This window comes from Macaca mulatta, chromosome 11 (genome assembly GCF_049350105.2).
Source record: "Macaca mulatta isolate MMU2019108-1 chromosome 11, T2T-MMU8v2.0, whole genome shotgun sequence".
In the NCBI taxonomy this organism is placed as follows: Eukaryota; Metazoa; Chordata; class Mammalia; order Primates; family Cercopithecidae; genus Macaca; species Macaca mulatta.
Window position 1 is genome coordinate 51,674,677 of NC_133416.1, and position 24,404 is coordinate 51,699,080.

Consider the following 24,404-nt stretch of genomic DNA (forward strand, 5'->3'; position numbering starts at 1 on the left):
CCAAACACCGCATGTTCTCACTCATAGGTGGGAACTGAACAATGAGAACACTTGGACACAGGAAGGGGAACATCACACAATGGGGCCTGTTGTGGGGTGGGGGGAACATCACACAATGGGGCCTGTTGTGGGTGGGAGGAGGGAGGGGGAGGGATAGCATTAGGAGATATACCTAGTGTAAATGACAAGTTAATGGGTGCAGCCCACCAACATGGCACATGTATACATATGTAACAAACCTGCATGTTGTGCACATGTACTCTAGAACTTAAAGTATAATTTAAAAAAAAAAAGAGACAAAATGTCATAGTATGACTTTCCAGGGGCATTGCACTGGAAAAAGGAAGAAAGCCTCAGATGAGCATGCACACAACTTCCTAAACACACTGTGCATGCTCACTGTCCAAGCACAAGGAGGGCACTGCACAAGTGCAAGGAGGGCACTGCACATGCAGGCAGCCCATCCTATGGGAAAAATCATGGGAAAGGGGTGCAACACATTGGAGGTGGGCCAGCCTATAAAGTCCTAGGATCAAGGTTAAACACAACACTTGTCCTTTGGGTCACCCATCTGGGACTCTTCTTTCAAGTGTATTTTCTTTCTTGCTGTAACACTTTTTAATAAACTTTCATTCCTGCTCTGAAATTTGCCTCAGTCTCTTTTTCTGCCTTATGCCCCTCAATCCTCAGTTGAATTCTTTCTTCTGAGGAAGCAAGCAGTGAGGTTGTTGCAGAACTGTAGGAATTCACCACCAGTAACTCGAGTATCTTCCACCAGTAACATAGTGACGTGTGACTCAGATATTTGCCACTGGTAACAATTCCATCTTTATTTCTAGAGATGTTTCATGCTTTTTCCATTAATCAAGGCCAGTTCCAAGAAGAGATTACCAGTAAAACTCAAGAAGATCTACCCAATTTAATGAATGCTTATGGGAGTGAACCAAAAAAGCCATTAGTCCATATAAGTAATCAAGAAACTTTGTTATGCATAAACAAAATAGGTTACTTTTGCAGATATCCTGAAGAATGGGCCTCAAGCATCTTGGCTCATGTTTTCCCTTCCATTCCCTTCCCTTTTCCATTTCTTTTCCTCTTTTCCCTTCCATTTTTTTCTCTTCTCTATTTCCCTCTCTCTGTTCTCCCTTCCCTTCTTCTTCCCCCTTCCTTTCCTTTATCTCTTCTCTCTCCCTCCTGCTCCTCTTCCTCTCTCTCTGTCTCTCTCTCTCCCCTTGTGATACCCAGTATTTTTTCTATAGGAACACGAAAGGATGTAAAGAGAGAAATTATGAAGCATTAATTAGAAAAACTAATAACACCTTCACTGGAAGGAAAATTATATTAATGAGTTTAGAAGAGCAAAACCAAATGCATCATTTGTGCAAATGGTGCAACTGAGTCATTTCCACAATTTTGGAATAGAGTCAGAGGCCCAGAAAATGGTGATTCATATTTATTCCACTAATTTCTGATTTAGGGTCATTATTATATGATCTGTAGTGTAAAAATTTCTCTTGGAATTGAAGCCGATTAACTTAAATAACCTATAAAGACAGCAGTTTAAATACTGAACATAATGTATTGAATAGTGTGTTTCTACATAAAATATGAATCACTTCCCTTTATTTTTGTATGGCTGCAAATTAGACAAACAGTGAATAGTATAAGAGTTACAATAAAAAGGTTCATATTCTAGCCCCCTTTGCTTCTCACTATATGTTTAACTATGGATAAAGCAATCTCTCTGAGCCTTGGTTTCTTCATTTGTGAAACTTAGGGGATTTAACTTGATTATCTTTAATAATTCTTCCATCTCCAAAATTTTATGAACATGAGGAAAATCTAACTCAAATCATCTGAAACTGAAAGAAAAAAATATGCAATTTGACCAACTTGCATATGTAATATGTATGCCAGAGCTACTAGGTTAAAAAAATAAAGCAGGAAAAGGCTTCCTTATTGATCAAAGCTCTTCATTGTTAAGTAATGTGTATTGCTCTTGGAATCTTCTTTAAATTAGAATGTCTATGATTAATTTCCACATGGGATAAGCAACTTTGAGAGTCTTCTGGAAGTATCTGTTGTTCTGTTAGCAAGGGGCTCATTAACAGGAAAGAGGGGCAGGGATACAGAAGCAAAACAAACATGGAATTCCAAGAGCTTGGTCACAAACATCAGGGACCGGCTCTGCAGTGATGGCTTGACATTCATTCTGGAAAGTCTTCTACTACAAGTATGTGGGTGTCTATTACTAAAATTTAGAAAAAAATAAATCTCAATCTTTTATAAGATAAATAAAGTCCTACTCTGATCTAATGGGAGCTCTCAAAAAGGAACAGGCTAGAAGCCTTTGGCCACAAGGCAAAGTCCCATTAGGGGAGTAATTTCTTTAAGACTTTTGTACAGACCCTAATATCAAAGTGTGGGGGAACCAATCCCAGGACATAAAATGTAAACATGTATTTCCCTTACAGAAATCTGGAATATGTGTTAGTCCTCTATGACCTAACATTAAAAAAAGTTTTGGCAATATTCACCTGACTCTGGACTAAAAATAAAATCGACTTATATTCTCTCTAAAAAAAAAATCCAAGTTTTGTGTTCATAGACCTAGTCATAATAGAGTGGAAATTTAAGGGCAAGAAAGTTTCTCCTCTTTAAGTGACAGCATAGAAATAGTGGTGTTAGTTGAAAATGCTAGTGCCTCATTAAAGAAATACATTTTATCATCTGCCAGATCCTGAGCTTTGTGGCTCTTGTTCCTTAGGCACAAAAAAATCACAGTCTGAATAGCATTTCTTAAAATGATTTTCTACTCCCTTCACATTCCTACAAAGGAATAGTTCATTTATATCATTAGATACTTGGAAATGGTAAGGGAAAATTCCTCCCAAGTAGTCAAAAACAAACATTAATTTGTAGGATTTTATTTGGAAGGAAAGTGCACTGGGAGAGGTGAAGCCAAAGGCAGAAGATTCTCTGTAAATATATGAAAGCTAACCTATTCCTTGGATTTATATCCAACAGACTCAGAACGGAAATGAATCTCTTAAAAATATCCTGCCCTGCAGAAACACTCCTTACTCAACAGTAGGCCAAACTATGTCCCATGTCCTTTCACTTAAAACTTCTAACACTACTTTAAGAATATAAGAAAAACAAAAAGAATCATTAGGAAATATAAAAATGCACAAAGCTTTTCAAGTCTATAATATCAAAGAATCAGTGGACTCCCCTGAAATTGCTAGCACTAATTTTTAATAAGCACACCTTGAAATATATGCATTCTAAGATGCAGAGGTTTTATCTTAGCTTTCTTGTTAAAGATTAAGTGGAAATTCAGATTTATTGGTATTATCAGTAGTATAGTAAATGATATTTTCCATTTATTTATTATAAGTTGTTCTTTTATATTCTTTTTATGCTGAAAAGCATCTCTGTGGTCCTACTTCAAGACACTCTTCCACTCAATGTACTTAAATTTTGTCTAAAAAATGGAGAATTGTTTCCATAATTTGGAAATGTTTAGGATGAACTGATAAAAAAGATAGGAATTTGTAAATCCATCAGCATTTTTATATTAAATATCTTCTACCTTCAGGATATCTTCAGTTATTTTCCATAAATTGGGAAGTCACTTCTCATTATTTTTGAATGGCATCATTTTGTTTTTATAAATACTACATTTGAATTTAGAGGATGATCCTTCCCTGTGATAAGGTTATCAATTAGCAGACAGTATGGACACTATAATGAAGACTTAGAAGCAGACAACTGAAACAAAGACAAAATGATACTTCTATTATAGATTCATATTTTTACTAGGGAGGATTATGGAGTCTCCCTGAAAACATCTAGGTTTTGTTTATACCTGCATCTGATAAAGATCATAAAATTGGAGGTAGAGAAATAGGTGACAAGAATAACATTTTTGGGTGCTCTCCAGTTTTATGGTTCTACCTGTCTTTCTAAAATATGTTATTTTGTTTCTTCTATTTAAAAATATAGAGATGGAAAGAAATGTTCTGTTTCACACCAACATTTCCTCAAATCCTATAGTATTCAAGCTACTCTTCTAGCACCATGTTTTGTTTTGTTTTTGCATATTCTACAGGTAGAAAGCTATAGAATAAAAGGAATACACTGTATTACCTCAAGCCAGGACCAACTTCAGACACTACTAACACAATATCCCTAACAAGACTTTGGATGATACTGAATGAGTGGTATTTCATACAACAAAAAATATAGAAAACTTATTTCATGTAGTTCTCAATTGTATTTCTCAGACGTGTGAAGAAACTCAATTATCTTTAATAGTCCCATATCCAAGAACTCTAAAAATCTCTAAACTCTAAAAATGTGGAAAAAAATCACATTATTTATGCTATTATTTTTCTATTCAAAAATCTATCATCATATATCCTTTAGGGCTTGTTTCTCAGATTGACCATAGTATTTCACACAAGTTTTGAGCGTAAATACTAAGTATAAATGTAGCATATACTGATTTTCTAGGGCTTTTATCTTCCAAATTGGAGTATATGTTTATCCAGAGCAAGCAGGTGTTTTTTTTTCTTTAGAATAGATAAAGAAATAACTGCCAAATCAAGATATGATTTTGCTTATTTTTTGTTGTATTTATGGTACACTTATCAAAAAAAATGAGAGTCAAAGAAATTTTTAAAAGTAAACAAGACATAAAATGATTTTATTTCACGAATAGCCACCATTTACCTGTACATGAATAATCATCAATTCTGATGTATCCAGTTTTGCAGATGCACATAAAAGAACCCGGGGTGTTGACACACATAGTATTTTCACGACAGTAATGGCGCCCTTCAGCACACTCATCGATGTCTGCGAAGAAAAACAGGACAAAGAGGTCAACAGTGGGTAATATTCCGGAGCTCCTATATTATTTTCTTTGGTAGGGAGAGGGAAATATTTACTAAATGAATAGCATTTCAAAAAAGCATTCATGATATCTCCTTTGCTAGGAGTGTTTAATGTTCCAATGACAAAAATCAAGAGTTTTTTTTTTCCAACAGCTCTTCTTGGAGTTATGAAGAAGTCTGTCTGTTTTAACTTGCATCATCTAAATATCTTTTGAAATTTTCAGCACATTCATCTGCCTATGCTTGATAAAATGAATCAGAATGCAAAGATTGGGCTGCCTTAGTATCTAACAATCTTCAATCACAGAGCCTGCCACATATTATTGTTTGATTCACCAGCTATTCGGTACAGTAGAGCAGACCCTGAAAGAGGTAAATAAAGTGTTCGATATAAACCAGAATTGTAACAATTTCACTTAAAGACATGAAGTCAATTGCATGAGCTTATTAGAGATAAAAGTAGACATACAGCTATCCCAGTAAGTATACAAACACAGATAAAGTTACAATAGAGACCTGATATAGATGAGAAGTTACAAAATAGTAAAATCAGATATTATATTGAAGATCTTACATGGTAATTCACACACCAAGTTATGAGTATGTATAACGATTTCTGGATGCTAACCCATAAGAAGCACTGCTACTAATTGTGAAGAATGTGAATTTTCACAATGAAACTGTCTTCATTTAACAGTATCTCTCTGTATAGAATACAAATCATTTTACAAGTATTTAAGGGCCTTAATGCATTGGTCAGACAAGGAATTTCCCATCCAGAAGTCTGCATTCTCAAATCCTTCTGATGATTCCACAAAGTAGCACTGAATTCATTTATACTGTTAACAGAAATGGATCAACTATAAGAGATGGATAGGTGACACACCACTACAGGGGCCATGTCATTTGTGTAAGCCCAACTATGTTCCCAGTCCTGAGAATGTCAAAAGAAATAATTTGCATAATCTAGGAATCTATATTTTAGAACTGTAGGGTTCTTATCATTCATCTGAGTTAACTATTTATTTTACAGAGGGAAAAACCTGAGTCCTAGAGAAATTCAATTTTCTATTCAATTCCATGGACAACATAATAAATTCTAAACTTCTTATCTGAACCTACAAAACGTTTCCTGGTTTGGTCTTTACTTTTCCAATTTCACATCTGATGACCTCACTCCCTTCTCCCCTCTCAGTGTTCTGGCCACATAGTTTCTAACCTACCTGCTCTTTCTTATCTGTCGTCCTTTATATATGCTGTTCTCTCTACTTATAACTGCTACTCCTTCTCTCCCTGACACCATCCCAGTGGATCTTGTTTACTGGTAGATTCATCCTTCAAGAATCTATTTAAATGTCCTTCCTACAAAAACTTCCCTAATGAACTAAAATACTCCCAATGCAGTGCTCCCTCAGGACTTTGTAAATGTTTCCATTATAGATGCATCAATTTTATTTTTATTAATTTGTATGAGTTTCTTTCTCCTGAACAAACCACATATTCCTCAAGGGTATAAATTATCTATTAGTGTTTCTTAACTTTGCCCATCATATTCATCTGGGATGTTAAAAACGAAAACAAAAAAAGACTGGTTCTTGGGCCAACTTCCAAAACCCCACTCCAAGTTCTAATTTAATTGTTTGTGGTGGAACACATGCAATGATTTTTTTAAAAAATCTTCTCCATGATGAGTGTAATACAGGGGTCAGAAAAAAAAAAAAAAAAACCTCAGTAAAGGGACAGATAGTAAATTTTCTAGACTTTGGAAGTCATGGGCAACACATAAATTTAATGAACTTGGCAGTGTTGGAATAAAAGTTCATTGACAAAAATTGATGGTGAGCCAGCCATATTTGGCTCACAGGTCAAAAGTTGATGACTTCTGACCTAATGCATAGCCAAGGTTAGCAATCACCACTGAGCACGGTGAGGATTCAAAATACTTACTAGAGGAGCCTGGTACTCATCTCTTTGACAGACAAGGATCATAACAGTGAGTAGATAGCCACATGTCAAATTGAGTTTCTAACAGATAACTCTGAAAGTCAGCAGGGAAGTGTCAGAGAACCTTTGAGGCATGGGAGAGAGAAGTGAAGCAGTTGGCCCAGGCAAGATCAGCTCAAAGCCAGGAGGAACTATCTATTGTGGGGAAAAGGTAAGTGAAAGATCTGCAGGGGTCCACATTCCTACCACAGTGTCATATAATCCTAGCCACAAAAGACACCCTGTGCCCTCATAGGCCCTGAGCCTAGTATAGGAAGTTGCCTAGAATACGTAGGATGGCATTGTTCCATGTAGGGACCTATAAACCCCCCTGAGACCCAAGCAACTACAGCAATGGCGCCATTTTGAGAGTCTATCTCTCAAAAGATGATATCCTACCCTGGGGCCCAAAAACCCCTGCTTTTCTACATCCCTGGAGTACCACTGGCATCCCTTCATGTCCATCCAGAGGGCTATGCTGCCATAATACCAACTGGACCCAGCAACGCAACCAGGTCCCCAGCACTTTAGTCCACACAATGTCCTGTACACTGGGGAATAGATGATACAGCACACTAAGGAAGCTGCCCCTGGGACAAAGGAAGCCAAAGCATACCCTCCCCAGAAACTGAGAGCTGACTGCCCAGGGTCACTGCTAATGACAACAATCCTACCCTCTCCAGCAGCAGGGCTACCATGTACCTGTACTTGCCTTCAAGACTGGCCATGTGCCCTCCTGGGGGCTGAGGATAGGCTTGTTCCACCCACTGCCCCTGCCATTAGCACCCAAATGCTTTATCCAGGGACCTGAGGATTGACCCATCCTACCCAGCACAGCCAGGGCCTAGGTGCACCATCATGGTGCTTGAGAGACCTGTCTTGCCTCCTGCCACCAATGCTGGTGCCCACGTGCACTATCACGAATCTGGAGATCATCCCACACTGCCCACTTGTGCTGGCCAGGAGCCTGGGTATGGGCTCGCCATGCCTGCTGCCACTGGAACATATACACACTATCCAGGGGCATTAAGGAGAGGCCTACCCTACCCACCATCAGTACTCACATGTACCTCTTAGGGAACCCAGAAACCAGCATGCCCAACCCACTGCCATCACCGTTAGTGCATGGGCATGTGGTTCAGAGACCTGAGGGTTGGAAAACTGCCACTAGTGCCACCATCCATGTCAGAAATGCTGTCTGAGTGATCAAGGACCCACTCAGTTGGCCCACCACTGCAACTACCAGAACCTGAGCATACTGCCCAGAGGCCCAAGAACAGGCCCACCCATATCTGCCACTGCTGGTGCTCATGTATGCCACTGAGGGCCCAAGGACTAGCCACACCCAGCCCACCAATGCACCACTGGTACCCAGGGACCAGCACACCTAGAATTCCCATTCCCAGCAAAGCATCACCAAAACCTCCACTAACAATCACAGCTTAAGTCACTGAGGAACTCATAGGCACCAATGACACTAATTATAGCATGATAAATCATACAGAGACTACAAAATTGTGCCTATCCAGAATCAAAGCAACAGCATCTTACTAAACCGATAATACAGACACATCTATAGAAAAAAGTCTTTCTCCACTAAAGCCAGCCCATAAAATTGGAAGGAGAGACTATTTCACCACATGCACAGACATCAACATAAAGACACAAGAAACATGAAAAAACAAAGAAACATGACATCTCCAAAGGAACATCATAATTATCAAGTAACAGATCCCAACATAAAGAAAATCTATAAAATGTCTAAAAAGGAATTCAAAAGAATGACATTAGAGAAACTCAGTGAAATACAAGAGAACACAGATAAACAACACAAAGAAATCAGGGAAACAAGTCATCATCTGAATAAGAAATTCAACAGAGATAGACGCCATAAAAAGAAAAAACCAGAAATCCTAGATGGGAATAATTGAATGAATAAAATAAAAAATATAATAGCTTCAACAACAGACTAGATCAAGGAGAAGAAGAAAGAATTTCTGAACTTAAAGACAGGGCTTTTGAAATAACTCAGACCAAAATCAAAAGAAATAAAACAGAATAAAAAGAATAAAATGAAATAAAGAAAGCCTAGGTGGCATACAGGAAACTATACAGTAACTAAAATTTGAATTTTAGGAGTTCCAGAAGGAGAAGAGATGAACAAATGCATCAAAAACTTATTTAACAAAACAACAGCTGAAAGATTCCCAACTCTTGCAAGTTATAAACATCCAGGCACATGAAGCTCAAATATTCCCAAATAGCTGCAATTCAACAAGGTCTTATTCAAGGCACATTGTAGTAAAACTGTCAAAAGTCAAACAGCAAGAACAAAGCATGAAGTCATATATAAGAGCATCCCTATCAGAGAGGCCTGGAGAGAATGGAGTGATGTATTCAAAGTGCTGAAAGAGAAAAACAACAACTGGCAGCCAAGAATATGTTACCCAGAAAAGCTATTCTTCAAAAATGAAGGGGAAAGAAATTCTTTCTCAGATGAGAAAATAATGAAAGAATTAATCATCATTATACCAGCCCTACAAAAAAATGTTTAAGGTAATCCTATATCTGGAAGTGAAAGAAAGATATCTACCATCATGAAAACACATGACAGTATAAAACTCGCTGGTAGAGAAGATACACAAATGAGAAAGAGAAAGGAGTCAAATATTATCACTATTAAAAAAACCCATCAAATTGTAAACAGCAAAAGAGGAAGAGGAAAGCATATGTAAGACAATCAGAAAATAATTAACAATATGACAGAAGTCCCCACCTATTAATAAAAACCTTGAAAGTAAATGGCTTAAATTCATCAATTAAAAGATATAAAACAGCTGAATGTATTAAAAAACAAGATACAAGTACAAGAAACCCATTTCATCTATAAAGACACACATAGACTAAAAGAGAAGGGATGAAAAAAATCCATCCAAATGAAAACCAAAAGTGTGAAGGAGTAGCTATGCTTATATCAAAAATTGACTTCAAGTTAAAAAACATAAAAAGGGGCAAAGTAGGTCAATATAGATGACAAAGGAATCAATTCAGTAGAAAGATATAACATTGTAATTGTATATGCACCCAACCCAAGAGCACCCAGTTATATAAAGAAAATATTATTATAGCAAAAGAGAGAGACCCCAATATAATAATAGCTGTGAACTTCAACACCCTCGTTTTAGCACTGGGCAGACCATCTAGACAGAAAATCAACAAAGAAAGATCAGACTTAATCTGCTCTACATACTACATGGAGTTAACATTTACAGAAAATTTCACCCAATGGTGGCAGAATAAACATTCCTCTCGCTAACACAACGAAAGTTCTCCAGGATAGAACACAAGTTAGGCCACAAAACAGGTCTCAAAAATTTTCAAAAATTAAAACCATATCAAGTATATTCTCAGAACACAATGGAATAAAACTAGAAATCAATAACAACAGAAATTCTGGAAATTGTACAAATACAGGGAAATTAAGCAACATGTTTCTGAGCAACCACTGGGCCAATAGAGAAATTATGAAGAAAATAAAAAGCTTTCTTTAAACAAATGAAAATGAAAGCACAACACAGCAAAACCTATGGGATACTGTAAAAACAGTGCTAAGAGGGAAATTTATAGTAGTAAATGCCTACATCAAAAAGTAGAAATATTTCAAATAAACAATATAGCAATGCACCTCAAGGAACTGGAAAAGTGAGAACAAACCAAACACAAATTAGTAGAGAAAAGAAATGACAAAGATCGGAGCAGAAACAAAACAGACTATTAGACAATACAAAGAATTAACAAAATGAAATGTAGGCTTTTTGAAAAGATAAAATAAATTGTTATATAGAATAACAAAGAATAAAACAGAGAAGACCAAATAAGCAAAAACGGGGACCATGTAACTGATACCACAGAAATACAAAGGATCACAAAAGACTACTATTAATGGCTGCATGTTAATACATTTAAAAACTTAGAGGAAATGGATAAATTCCTGGACACAGACAATCTACCAAGACAACCAGAAAGAAATAAAAAACCTGAACAGATCAATAGCAAGTAACAAGACTGGATCAGGAATAAAAAGTCTCCCAACAAAGAAAAGCCAAAGACCAAATGACTTTATTGCTCAATTATACCTAGCCCTTCTGAAAGCCGTAGCAGGAGTCCCCTGGGCTTAAGCTTGTGAGCTAGAGAGGGTCCCATCAACAAGTCTATGTGTACAAAGACATGAACAATTTACCTGTGTGGATGAAAGAGCCAATTATAAGAAACAATTCAGTGGAAACACCCTGGTTATCAGAGAGAGGAATTACTTTGATCACACTGTTGCATTTCCTCAAACAAGAGTGGTTCCTGGTAAGAGATGATAGTTCCAGGTACAGATAGGAAAGCAGCTTCAGTGTCTAGAGCAGGACAGTGAGTTCCAGCTGGAGCAAACGTTAATTACATCAGGCACCACAACTCCCTCCAAAGACGAAACAATATCCCATAGAACAGGGGTCCCCAACCCCGGGATGGCCAAACAGTACCAGTCCCTGATCTGCTAGGAAGTGGGTTGCACAGCAGGAAGTGAGCGGCAGGTGAGTATTACTGCCTGAGCTCCTTCTCCTATCAGATTAGAGGTGGCATTAGATTCTCATAGGAGTGCAACCCCTATTGTGAACTGTGCATGAGAGGGATCTAGGTTGTGTGCTCCTTATAAGAATCTGACTAATGCCTGATGATCTGAGGCATAACAGTTTCAACCCAAAATCATTCTCAGAGCCCCCGCCCCTGGTTCCGTGGAAAAATTGTCTTCCATGAAACCAGTCCCTGGAGGCAAAAAGGTTGGGGACTACTACCGTAGAAGTAGCCTACCCCAGCAGAAGTAGCTACCAAACCTGGTTAATTGAGCTCATAAGTATGTGTGAAACACCTCAGATCTCTCCCAAGAATACTTAAGAGATGGGAACTTTGATGGTACTAAAGTTCTGTGAGAGGAGATGGAGAAAAGAGCCAGTGAATTAGGATTATTTCTGTTAATGTGACCCTATTTACAGCCACAATGGTGGAAAATTTGATTTATAAACAAAAATGGGGATAATTGTGCAAGAGTAAATAGGCCTTCTAAAAACTGTCTCTCACTGTTCAGTGTTGGGTCTACATCCCAGAGGTTTAGGAGACAGTGACTTGTCCAATCTTCTATTATAGATGTTTCCCTTTTAAGCTATCATAGAGTCAGAGAAAACTCCATGTAGGATCATAAAGCAAAAACAAAAAGACTATTGAATATGAAACCTTTTAGGAACTCAATGATTTGGATCTCATAGACATATACGATTCATGACCAAGAGATCTAAAGTATCAGCCTATTAATTGGAGTGTTGTGAGACAGAGCGAAGTAAAAATAGCAAAAAATACCACCATAACACTGTAGATCTAATTGTCACTTGCTGTTTTTTGATTTCTCACACCCTGTCTTCAGAGGAAGAACTCCCCAAAGAGTTGCATTTATGTACTGAAATTGCAAAGTTACATAAATGTCATTTCCATTTACATGTACAGATATTCACAGGCATAAAAATGGCATGACTAAAAGGTAATCTGGTGGAAAATCACGTCAAATTTAGTTCAGGGTGTATTTTAGTTCCAAATCCCAATTCAAAAACCTAATATAAGTCAAATTCTCACAGTTCAGTTTCAATTCTCTACACATTCATTGAGTATATTCTATGTACAAAGGCATTTTATTGGATTTTCTGATGGCCCTATGGGGTAGAACCACAGTGACGACTGGATAGTATCGAGGTAGGCTTTGACTCATTATGACTCTCTACTAACAAGAAAGAACTGCACAGGTTTTGATTAGGCTGCCAAGTAGAAATATTCTGACATGAGCTGGTTATGCTGTAGAGAATTAAACAAAGAGTGACCCATTGGACCACATGGCCCTTCACATCCCATCCAAAATTTATTACAGAGTTAAGGGATAGACCCTGCCTTAAAAGGGCTTACAATCCAGGAAATGGGTGATGATCATCATCACTGTCATCCAGTTAGCTGCCTTCTATATTTGAAGCCAGCATTTCACAAGCAGCATTGCTTAAAGAGCAATATCTCTAATAGAGGTTCATGGTTCCTTGAAAACAAAATATTACATGGTAAAGTAAGTTTCAAGACGACTATATTACTATAGTTCTTCCTAGTTGCCTCCTAAACACTCATAATATACATAAGCTAATTATAAGCTCTGAGACACTTAAAAAAAAAACTTCATTCATTTATTTAACAAGTATATAACGGGCATGCACTATGTTCCAAGTACTGCATTAGGTGACAAAGATAAATTCTAGCTGGAGAAAATAACATATATAAGATAACATTATAAAGTGATGCATACTATGTAACAGAAACACATACATTGTGCATTGAATAAGGAGCAACAGACTTTAAAAACACAGTGCTTGTTTGTTCTGAGAACCCATTAATGCAGAACACATTTGGGAATTTATATCTGGTGATATAAATAATTTTCTGACTCTGCCCCCTCCTATCAACTTGAGAAACTGATAGTGAAATTAAAAATCCAAGATATATTTACATGAATAACAACATGAGTTCCTACATTGTAAGGGCCAAAAATCCCACACACATACACACACAAATCCTACAGGGACTGATATTCAGAGAAAGGTTAATGACTAACAGTAGAGATATCCAGGGAAAATATAATGGTGCGGCAGGGCTTGAAGCGGATTTTGAAGAAATCCACTCCACTTATAATGTAAGACCTCTTGTTATTTTGCTGCAGAAGGAGCAAAAACGAAATGTTCAGGAACAATAAGTAATCCATTTAATTAGAGTTCATTCAGGAAAGTAATGAAAATACAATTATGGGAAAGGAGACATAACGTGAATGTATTTAAATGACCAACAAATATGAGGATGGCACCTTCTTTGTAGTGATATGAAGACATTAAAGCATTTGCAAGAAGCGGGTAGGGAGGAGTTATAGATATATCTTATGGGAGTCGGTAAAATGGCATAACTGAAGAGTTTGTAAGAAGTGCATTCAAGTTAAGAAGATCTTTTATTAATTAATAAAAGTCCGAGTCTTAAGTGGTTACTACATCTTAAGTAATCTACCCAGTCCTAATTTCTTCATATGATATCTTCACTGGTATCTGAAAGTCTTCTATTAAGTTTTTGTTAATATATCTGCTAGCTATGTCCATTGGAATATAAAATTCAAGAGGGTAGAGAGCTTGTCCACAACAAAGGCTGGCCCTGAATAAATGTCTATTGAATGAATCAATGAATCTTTTTATGTCTTTGCCTTTAAAAGGACAAAGGGGAAAGTGTCTTCATTCACAACGGTCTGATGTGAAGCTCAACGTGGCAGAGTGAATTCATTGTCTTCTGAGCACACTGCCTGGGCATTTACTTAGACATGGGCTTTTGTATGAATAGCAAATACAAGCCATCCTAGTGAAACAGTCTTGCATAGTAAAGGAAAAATGGGGTGGGAATAAAGAAGCCTGAACTCTGGACCTGCATTTATTACAAATCTGACAAGCATTTAGTCCCTTCAGACCTTAATTCCATCATTAAAGGATAATTTTCAAGTCACTACTAGCTGTAAAACTTTGCAATTCCAACAAAGGGAATGCGATCTATGCGGTTGCAGTGGTTTCTGATTCTCCAGGATTTTGTAAGCTATACAGTCATATTCTAGCAAATTTAAAAAGCAAAAGTAAGCTGTGTTTCTTATACTTGAACAGTTCCTCTTGCCCCAGGATAATTTAAGCCGGTCTATTTTAGAAACTAGAATTTATAAATTTATAAATTCCCTTTTATCCTATTCGAAAGATGAGGCCAACTTTGTAATTATTCAGAATCATAGATCTTTAGATTTGACAGGAACTTTAGAAATCATCTAACCCCAGTAATTTACAATTGAAGAAACAGAGGCACAGAGAAGCCAGAAACAAATTAAAGAGGAGGCAGGGATGGGATCACAAAGCTTTTAAGAGCCACATTAAAGAATCTGAACTTCATCCTACGTAAAATTGGAAAGGTTTTAAGAAGTGATTAATTGAATCACATCTGGGTTTTTGGAAGATTCCTCTAGCACAGGCTTATTTTATTTATTTATTTATTTATTTATTTATTATTATTATTATACTTTAAGTTCTAGGGTACATGTGCATAATGTGCAGGTTTGTTACATATGTATACTTGTGCCATGTTGCTGTGCTGCACCCATCAACTCGTCAGCACCCATCAACTCGTCATTTACATCAGGTATAACTCCCAATGCAATCCCTCCCCCCTCCCCCCTCCCCATGATAGGCCCCGGTGTGTGATGTTCCCCTTCCCGAGTCCAAGTGATCTCATTGTTCAGTTCCCACCTATGAGTGAGAACATGCGGTGTTTGGTTTTCTGTTCTTGTGATAGTTTGCTAAGAATGATGGTTTCCAGCTGCATCCATGTCCCTACAAAGGACACAGACTCATCCTTTTTTATGGCTGCATAGTATTCCATGGTGTATATGTGCCACATTTTCTTAATCCAGTCTGTCACTGATGGAATTTGGGTTGATTCCAAGTCTTTGCTATTGTGAATAGTGCCGCAATAAACATACGTGTGCATGTGTCTTTATAGCAGCATGATTTATAATCCTTTGGGTATACACCCAGTAATGGGATGGCTGGGTCATATGGTACATCTAGTTCTAGATCCTTGAGGAATCACCATACTGTTTTCCATAATGGTTGAACTAGTTTACAATCCCACCAACAGTGTAAAAGTGTTCCTATTTCTCCACATCCTCTCCAGCACCTGTTGTTTCCTGACTTTTTAATGATCGCCAAAGAAGACATTCATACAGCCAACAGACACATGAAAAAATGCTCATCATCACTGGCCATCAGAGAAATGCAAATCAAAACCACAATGAGATACCATCTCACACCAGTTAGTACAGGCTTATATAGTTAATGAGTGGCAGCCATAACAAGAGCAACATTTCTAGACCCCAGGTTTAAAATTAGTTTCTTTTGGTCTGTGGACTCATCTCCAGACTAGGCTCAGAGGCAATGAGCACTAAGGCATGATGCTCCCTTTCCTGCCACATTATACCTTGGATGTCACTGATAACTGTTTTGTTTTTTAAAGTGTAGTGTATTTCTAAATCTACAACATTTATCTTGATTATATACTGTAAAAACATTATATTGGTATGTTAATGAACACTAATGCCTTCTTGATCAGCCAATAAAATCTTGAAGTCATGCAGCTCAACTGCAAAGACTACATATACTGAAAAATAATACAGATCAATATGGGTTATTGCTAAGTCTTGGCTCACCAGCTGTGAAATACTGGCTGGGCAAAGTTGGCAAAGATATCAATAAAATAATTCACAAACTAGGATAAAGACTAAGTTCTAAGAAATGTAATTCTGGAAAGAGATTTGAGAGTAACATTTGGGAAGATAAGAATTTTTTTAAATATAAAATTTCTAAGTTTAAGTAGGCTGCTCAGTGAAATACCAGGAAAGAATAAATTAAAATATCATTTACAAATAAGCTAACACTGAAAGGAATTGCCAGCAATCATATGTTTTAAAGTCAGTGGCATTAATGAGTTTGTTTACCATATATTAATTTCTATGTATTAAAAACTATATTCATCTGAATGTATGATTGAAGGATAAGATTGAAACATATGATTTTCTTGACATCTCAAAATACTGGCCACAAATTTGCTTCATTCATTTTGTAATTTCATTCATTGTAAATTGTATGGTACATTCCTCAAAAAGAGTGAAAGCTCTGGCATTATATCAGCTTTCTTGCTACTCTTGATAGAATATATTATTCTTAGCTTTGGGATTCCTGAATTAAAAAAAAAATAGAGATATGCACTAGGAAAATCTCAGACAGGTTTGAGAGTGTATCATAAATAATATCCATGGAGAAAAATGAGAGAATGTGGAATATTAAGGAGTGGGGGAACAAAGGCATGTGTAGGTTTGTCCATATAATAGTTTCTGACTTCCTGCTATATCCAAGGTACTATAATAACTTAGACACCAACAGCATAGCCTGAATGAAATAGATGCAGTACCTGCCTTTGCAGAACTTAGGATCTGACAAAAGAGACAACTAGTAATTTTTAAAAATGTAATGGGAGTTTGAGAAGGACAGTGCCATCTGGAAAACAAAGTGAGGGCCCCAAACCCAGTCTTACAAACAAAGAGAAACTGACATCTAAGCATAGGACTAAAGGAGAAGTAGTTAGCCAGGTGAGATGCGATGAAAGAGCATTTCAAACAAGGAGACTACATGCGAGTGTTGGAAATTAAGAGAATTTGATATGTTTGAAGGATAGCAAAGTACTCAATGCACCTAAAGAAGTACGCAGGAGCTGCGTTTGTGTGCAGGTCTTACACACTATATGAGAGTTTGACATTATCCTATAATCAATGGTAATCACTGGAGTTTTTAAAATTATTCTAAAACATGTTATATGTACACATGCTGTAAAATTTAAAAGCTGCAGTAGAGTGTATCATGAAAGTAAATCTGAGTCATAGTCACTCAGTTCTCCCACTCCTAATCCCTGAGACAACCTCTGGTATCAATTTCTTCCACAATTTCCAGATATATTCTATGCCTACTTAAGCATACACATAGGGGAATATGTGTTTGTGCTTTTCCTCTGAAGGGTGTTCAGCAGAGACATGAAATGTTGTTATTGCTAAACAATATCTTTGTAAATGCAGGGTAGAGGATAAATTAGAGAAGAGTAAAACTGGAAGCTAGGAGGAAGCTCACTTGATATTACACAGTTTCAGTTCTTGTGACTATGACTGCAGAAGATGAAAGGAGTGAGGCAGATTAAAAAAAAATACATGGGATCGAATATTGCTTGCACTCTGGGACTGACTGGATGCCTGATGATTAGCGAGGGATGCTCTCAAAGATAATATCCTTCTTTTTTAACTAAACAACTGGGTGGGTCCATAGTGTAGGGAACTGGAGGACTGCAACTGAGCTACAGAGAAGCAGTTGTAAATAGGTTGAATTTGAGGTGCTTATGACACATCCAGATAAAAATGTCCAAGAGGCAGTGAGATACGTGGGTCTAGAGCTTACTCCAGAGAGAGCACTGGGCTAAAGATCAACATTTGAGAGTCATAGGCACACAGAATGTAATTAAAGCCAGGGTGTTAGCATCACACAGGTAGGGGATGTAGAATGAGGAGAAAACAATTAAAATGGAGACCTGGGGGACTTGGACATTTAAGTGGCAAGTAAAGAAAGCAGATGGAGAAAAATTGCTCAGAGAGGTAGCAGCAAAACTAGAGGAGTGGTGGAGAAAGACAAATGTCAAAACACTAGGCAGTCATCACCTTTTGAAGTCACCTATATTTGGAAAAATATTTGTTTCTTCAAGAAGGGAAACTCAAATTTTCAGTGTCCTTAGAAACTAGTGACCTAGTACTACCAAATGGGAGCACTCATGCAAAAATTCAATCCAGAAGAGAACTTTACAACTTTGCAGGTTGCAAAATTTAGCAAGCATAATAGAGAAGGCATATCCGCATTTAGCATGGTCGCCATGGCATTCACTTCTAGAATCCAGTCCTGGATGTCATCAGTGAACATTCACAACATTTATGTGAGTTGTGGTGTTGACACCAAAAGGTAGAGGTAGTGATTTTGTATCAAGATGTAATAGGTATTTTCTTGGCTGAAAATCATCTTAACCTGTCTTCCAGTCCTCTCACATACATTGTGAGCTACCTAACATCCTTCAACCTATTCCTTTTCTGCTTAAATCGTCAGAGTGAATTCCGTTGTTTGCAATTCAAAGCCCCGATCAATACAGTGTAGTATCATGATGACAAGGTAAATAAGCATTGGAAGAAGGGAAAGATCGATAGAATTATTTGCTGCCTAGAAGTCAAGCAAAATACAGATGGAAAGTTGTCTGATTTAACAATAGAGAAGTTATCAGTGAGCTTGGTGAGAGTAGTACGGAGAGGATATGGGATGAAAAGTCTAGTTTGAAGTTGGTTAAGGAGAAAGTCTGAGATGAAGTGAAGACAGTGAGAAAAAAGCATTACATTAAGAGATTCAGCTATAAAGGGGAAACGGTAATAATACAAAAACTAGACGGGATATAGAGTTAAGGGAGAGATTAAGCATAAGTAAATGCTGATGGGAAGGAGCAAACAGAGAGAACGAAATTGAAAACTGAGTTTGAAGATAAAATAGATGAAGCAAATTTCCTCTGAAGACAGGAAGAGATGAGATTTAGTACTCATATGTACCTATTACTCCCAGGAGGAGAGGTTTCTATTCCACTGATACTAGGGAGAAGGAAGGAAGGGTGGAAGTAAGGCATGCTGGCTTATGAAATTGGAGCAGAAGGATGAAGAAGTTGCTGTCTGTTTCATTGGTAAAGAAGTTATCTGTCAGGAATAAGAGAACTGGTAGAGTCAAAGGCTTCAGAGAATGGTGAAGGTTTACAATGATTATTGTAGGAAATGAGCAAAAACTCTGCTGGGATGCACAGTATTGGCCTCAGTTGGAGTCAGTAAGCATGAACATGCAGCTGTGGGAATCCACCACTTGACATTTTTATAACACTTGGCTTTGTACAGTGCATGTTCATATACATTGTATGTTCATTCTCACAACCATCCTGTGACCTGGGGAGAACAGGCAATAGCCCCTTTTCACAGCCACGGAACCTTTGTGAAGCTGAGAAGTTTTCCAAAGTCTGTTACAAGTTAGTGACTGGTAAATCTAGCATAGAATCACTAATTATTAGCCACTGTCCTTCCACAATCTGTTCCCTATCTTTGCAGTTTAATCTACTAACACTCCTGGATATAAGCCTCGTGTTGTAGAAAAGTTCCAGAACATCTCTTGCCCTTTCCCTTTGCTTACTCTTCTCTGCCAATCTAATTTAGGATTCACATCTCAAGGCCCAGATGAAGTCTCAATTCCTACACGGTATCTTCCCTAACCTCTTTGGTCACAGGGATTCATTCCATCTGTCTCTACTTCTGCACTTTTTGTCTGTGCTTATTCATGGGCAGTTAGTAGGTATCTTGGCTGAATCCAACTTGCTTGAAATTACAGAACAGACAGGCTCATTTAAATGATTGTCTTGTCATGCTGGATTTGAAAATTCATCAAGTTGAATAGCAGCGTTCTTTCCAAGAAGGTGGATTATTATTTTTAAAATTAGAAACTAATTTAGTAAATATATATTTATTTTGCCAGAAAGCATGAATTACAGTCATAAAATTTTCCAAATTGTTACCCATCCAGAGCTGCTTGATTAACCTAAACATAACATCAGTGTTTTCATGAAAGATATGGAGCCACTCCAATTTCCAATTGCTTGCTTGTACATAAATCACTGACTGGACTGCATTGTTATTAGCTTTGATAATCTTAATCAATGTTTAATGTTGATTAGGAAGTAGGACCTTACAACAACTCGTATACACAAACATATATGTTCTACAATTTAAGTCCCATTTCTCCACCACCGCATTTCCATTTGAAGATATGAACAATTTTTAAAAATCTATTTGGGAATACATTCTTCATATTAAAGAAAAATTACCTGAAGTACATTTAACAATGTAATTAAAGCTGTTTTTGAATTTAAAGTAAAAATGAAAATTGAATGTATTATTAAAATCCTAGGGATCTATTTTTATACCATACCAATGAACAAGACACACAATACAGAACCATTATGCCTGCTGCTTCACCAGTGCTTCACATTCATTAAAGCCAGCACCAATTTCCTGTCTCTTGTGTCAAAACACATGGGGCTCTGTTTTCTGTGGAATAATAATTGACTCAAAGAAGCTAGTTCTTTCTCCATCACATAACTCAAATATCTCCCTGTTCTCTCTCATGTTCATTTACCTTGTACCTACCTGCTTCCCCCAATTCACAGTTATTGTTGTCCCCTAAAAACTTATTCTTATTTCTATTCATTATATTAATAATGAAGCTAACATTTACTACAATGTATGTTGCTTTGACAATGTCATTTCATTGTTTTTCCCACAGCATCACGTTTTCATGACAGATCTCAAATATAATGTCAGCACTATTTAATCAAAGTTAAATTTATTTTCTTTGTGCAATTCTTATATATTTCTAGCTATAAGGTTTTCCTGTCATTAACCAGGTCCAAGCTTCCACTTCCTATCTACAAGCCTTTTTTTCAGATGTCTTTGGTGTTCCTGATAATCTTATTTTATATTGGAATTAGTTCTTGTTTTTGAAAGCTAATGGACAGAGGAAGAGAATGTAAAAGCAATGCTAACAGTTGTGTTTCACTCCAAGCAAGCAATTGTTAATTGACTTTCAACAAATATAACCAGAACATGTGACTTGGATTTCTTAGAAGAAAAAAAAGCTAGTATTTATAATTTAATCTCTATGCATACCTGACCTTAAACTTAATGAAGTTGCAAGAAGACTTTTTATATCAATTAGATTTTTTAAAGCTGTTAATCATGTGGTGTCTTATATGTCACTTCAAATGGATTCCTTTCCAGGGAAGCAATTTATTATTTTTAATAATTTGCATTTCTCTAATGAAAACATGATAATAAATGGCTGCATCACATAAGATACCTGCAACTAATTTGTTTAAAATGAGTTGCTTAAATCTAAGCGACAATTTCTCTCTAATATTAGTAAACAACTTCATGCAATGTAATTATCAAGTATTTTAACCTGCTATTTATTTACAGAAAAATAACATGAATCCCCATAAATTTAAAGACTTGCCAAATAATTTTGAAAATGAGAACAAATTATACATACTCTATATTGAAGAACTGGTTAGAATATTATTCAGACCAGAAAGGAATTTGGCATAAAGTAGTTTGGTTCTGGAAATAACCCATGGTAACTTAGTTACTGAAGTAGCTACAGATTTCATTATAATTGGCTTCAAATGTAAGACAATATCATTATACAGACTCTAAGAGTCCTGTTGTCTCTAGTTTCCAGTAAATTAATAATATTTTAGTTCCAAAAATAAAATAATGTTGCATGAATTAACTGATATACTGACAGTAACAAATATATGTGAAATATATAAGCTTAATGACAAACTTTTACTGACTTATTTTTCTGGAAGACATTTTCACATTTTTAATCTTATTTAATCTCTGCTTCCTTAACAACCTCATGAGACAAATTTTTCCCATTTTAATACATGAGGAGGCTAAGGCTCTGAGAGGTTAAACGATTTGCACAAGTTCCCACAGTTAGTAAATAGCAGAGGTAAGAATTCAAGTCTTCTTGGGCAGTGTTCTTCCCACACATCAGCACTGCGCTTGTTTGTCACAGATAGACAGGTTTTGATTTGATCCATACAAATGCTTCATATTCATCTGTGTATTAAATCTCCAAATTTTGTCTGGCATTTTAAAAAAATAAGTATAGTTGGCTGCACACATAAATCTGCAAACTGTGTATTCACATAATGACTATGTAAAATGAATGTGTCCAAAATAAGTTATTTGTTCTGATTTAATTTTCAGTATCCACACAACTGACTAGTAAAAGAGTAACAATTATAAATACTTGTTTAACATTGGCGGCTAGTAAATGTTTCCATCATACTAGGAAGAAATGCAAAGGTAAGCAATCTGTTAAGAATAGTGGGCCAAACAAAACTCAGTCATACCAGAAATTCAATAATGTTACAGGCTATGGATACAAATTTTCCTGGCTGCTAATAAATCTGAGGTTGCCCTTCAAAGTCTCCCCAATTACTTCTGAGTGCACTCTGGTGTTCCTATGAGTTCAGGAATAAATCAACACTTACATACTACCACTCCCCTCTACCCTGCCCCTGGCCATCCTCTGGCCCTTTTTCATGTATTCTGAGTCTCTGCCAAAGCTAGTACATATTCCTATGTCCCTACTTTTTCCCTTTGAAAGGAGATCCCATCTGCAAAGCTATTATATAAAACTCTTTAGCTACTACACAGCATCTTCAGTTCTTCAGAAGCATATTCAGACAGACTCAAAAATGAAAAAATAAAAGTTTTTATACCTAATTTTGTTTCATTCTTTAGCCTATAGGTCCTTCAGTAGCCTTGTTTCCATATTAAATGTAAGAGTTTTTACTCTTGCCCATCATCATATTATATCTCTCTCACCACAGAGTGTTGAAACCAACTCACAGGTCCAGGCAGCCCTTATGTCCCCATACATAAATCTCTCTTCACCCTTGGCCTAAGCCCTCAAGAGAACCAAATAGTAATAGTAGATACTTGGGGTGGGAGTCATATTCATATACAACCATGCTCCTTTTATTTATTTAGTTTCAACCAATATTCTCAACTGACAGCATTTTGCTCTTCAGAGGAAATTTGATAAATGCAAACATTTTTGGTTGTCACAACTAGGAATGCAAGCAGGCACAGGTGTACTACTGGCATCTGGTGGGTAGAGATCAGAGATGCTGCTAAACATCCTACAATGCACAGAACAGCCCCACACAACAAAGAATTGTCAAGTAAAAATGTCAACAATGTGAGGTTGAGAAACCCTGGTTAAAACAAAAAACACTCTGATACACAGAAATATATGACCGGAGATCGAATAATTCATCTTTCTAGGCAGGAGCATATAAACTAAAGACTCGAAAATAATTTTTTAAAAATCCATCCTTAGAAACACATCAATGTAGGGGGGCGAAGCAAGATGGCCGAATAGGAACAGCTCCAGTCTCCAACTCCCAGCACAAGCGACACAGAAGACCGGAGATTTCTGCATTTCCAACTGAGGTACTGGGTTCATCTCACTAGGGAGTGCTGGACAATCGGTGCTGGTCAGCTGCTGCAGCCCGACCAGCAAGAGCTGAAGCAGGGCGAGGCATCGCCTCACCTGGGAAGCGCAAGGGGAAAGGGAATCCCTTTTCCTAGCCAGGGGAACTGAGACACACAACACCTGGAAAATCAGGTAACTCACACCCCAATACTGTGCTTTAAGCAAACAGGCACACCAGGAGATTATATCCCACACCTCGTCGGTAGGGTCCCACGTCCACAGAGCCTCCCTCATTGCTAGCACAGCAGTCTGTGATCTAACTGCAAGGCAGCAGCGAGGCTGGGGGAGGGGCGCCCGCCATTGCTGAGGCTTAAGTATGTAAACAAAGCCGCTGGGAAGCTCGAACTGGGTGGAGCTCACATCAGCTCAAGGAAACCTGCCTGTCTCTGTAGACTCCACTTCTGGGGACAGGGCACAGCTAAACAACAACAACAAAAAGCAGCAGAAACCTCTGCAGATGCAAACGACTCTGTCTGACAGCTTTGAAGAGAGCGGTGGATCTCCCAACATGGAGGTTGAGATCTGAGAAGGGACAGACTGCCTACTCAAGTGGGTCCCTGACCCCTGAGTAGCCTAACTGGGAGACATCCCCCACTAGGGGCAGTCTGACACCCCACACCTCACAGGCTGGAGTACACCCTTG

The 24,404-nt window shown here is 37.3% G+C and overlaps 1 protein-coding gene across 3 annotated transcripts in view; it reads right to left on the bottom strand.

Annotated features, from left to right (window-relative positions):
• NELL2 (neural EGFL like 2) overlaps positions 1–24,404 on the bottom strand; it is a 371,218-nt gene that overhangs the window by 159,350 nt on the left and 187,464 nt on the right. For all 3 annotated transcript variants that reach the window (NM_001261759.1, XM_015151473.3, XM_015151472.3), the window contains 1 exon segment: positions 4,738–4,863. In NM_001261759.1, the coding sequence (NP_001248688.1) occupies positions 4,738–4,863 (126 nt within the window).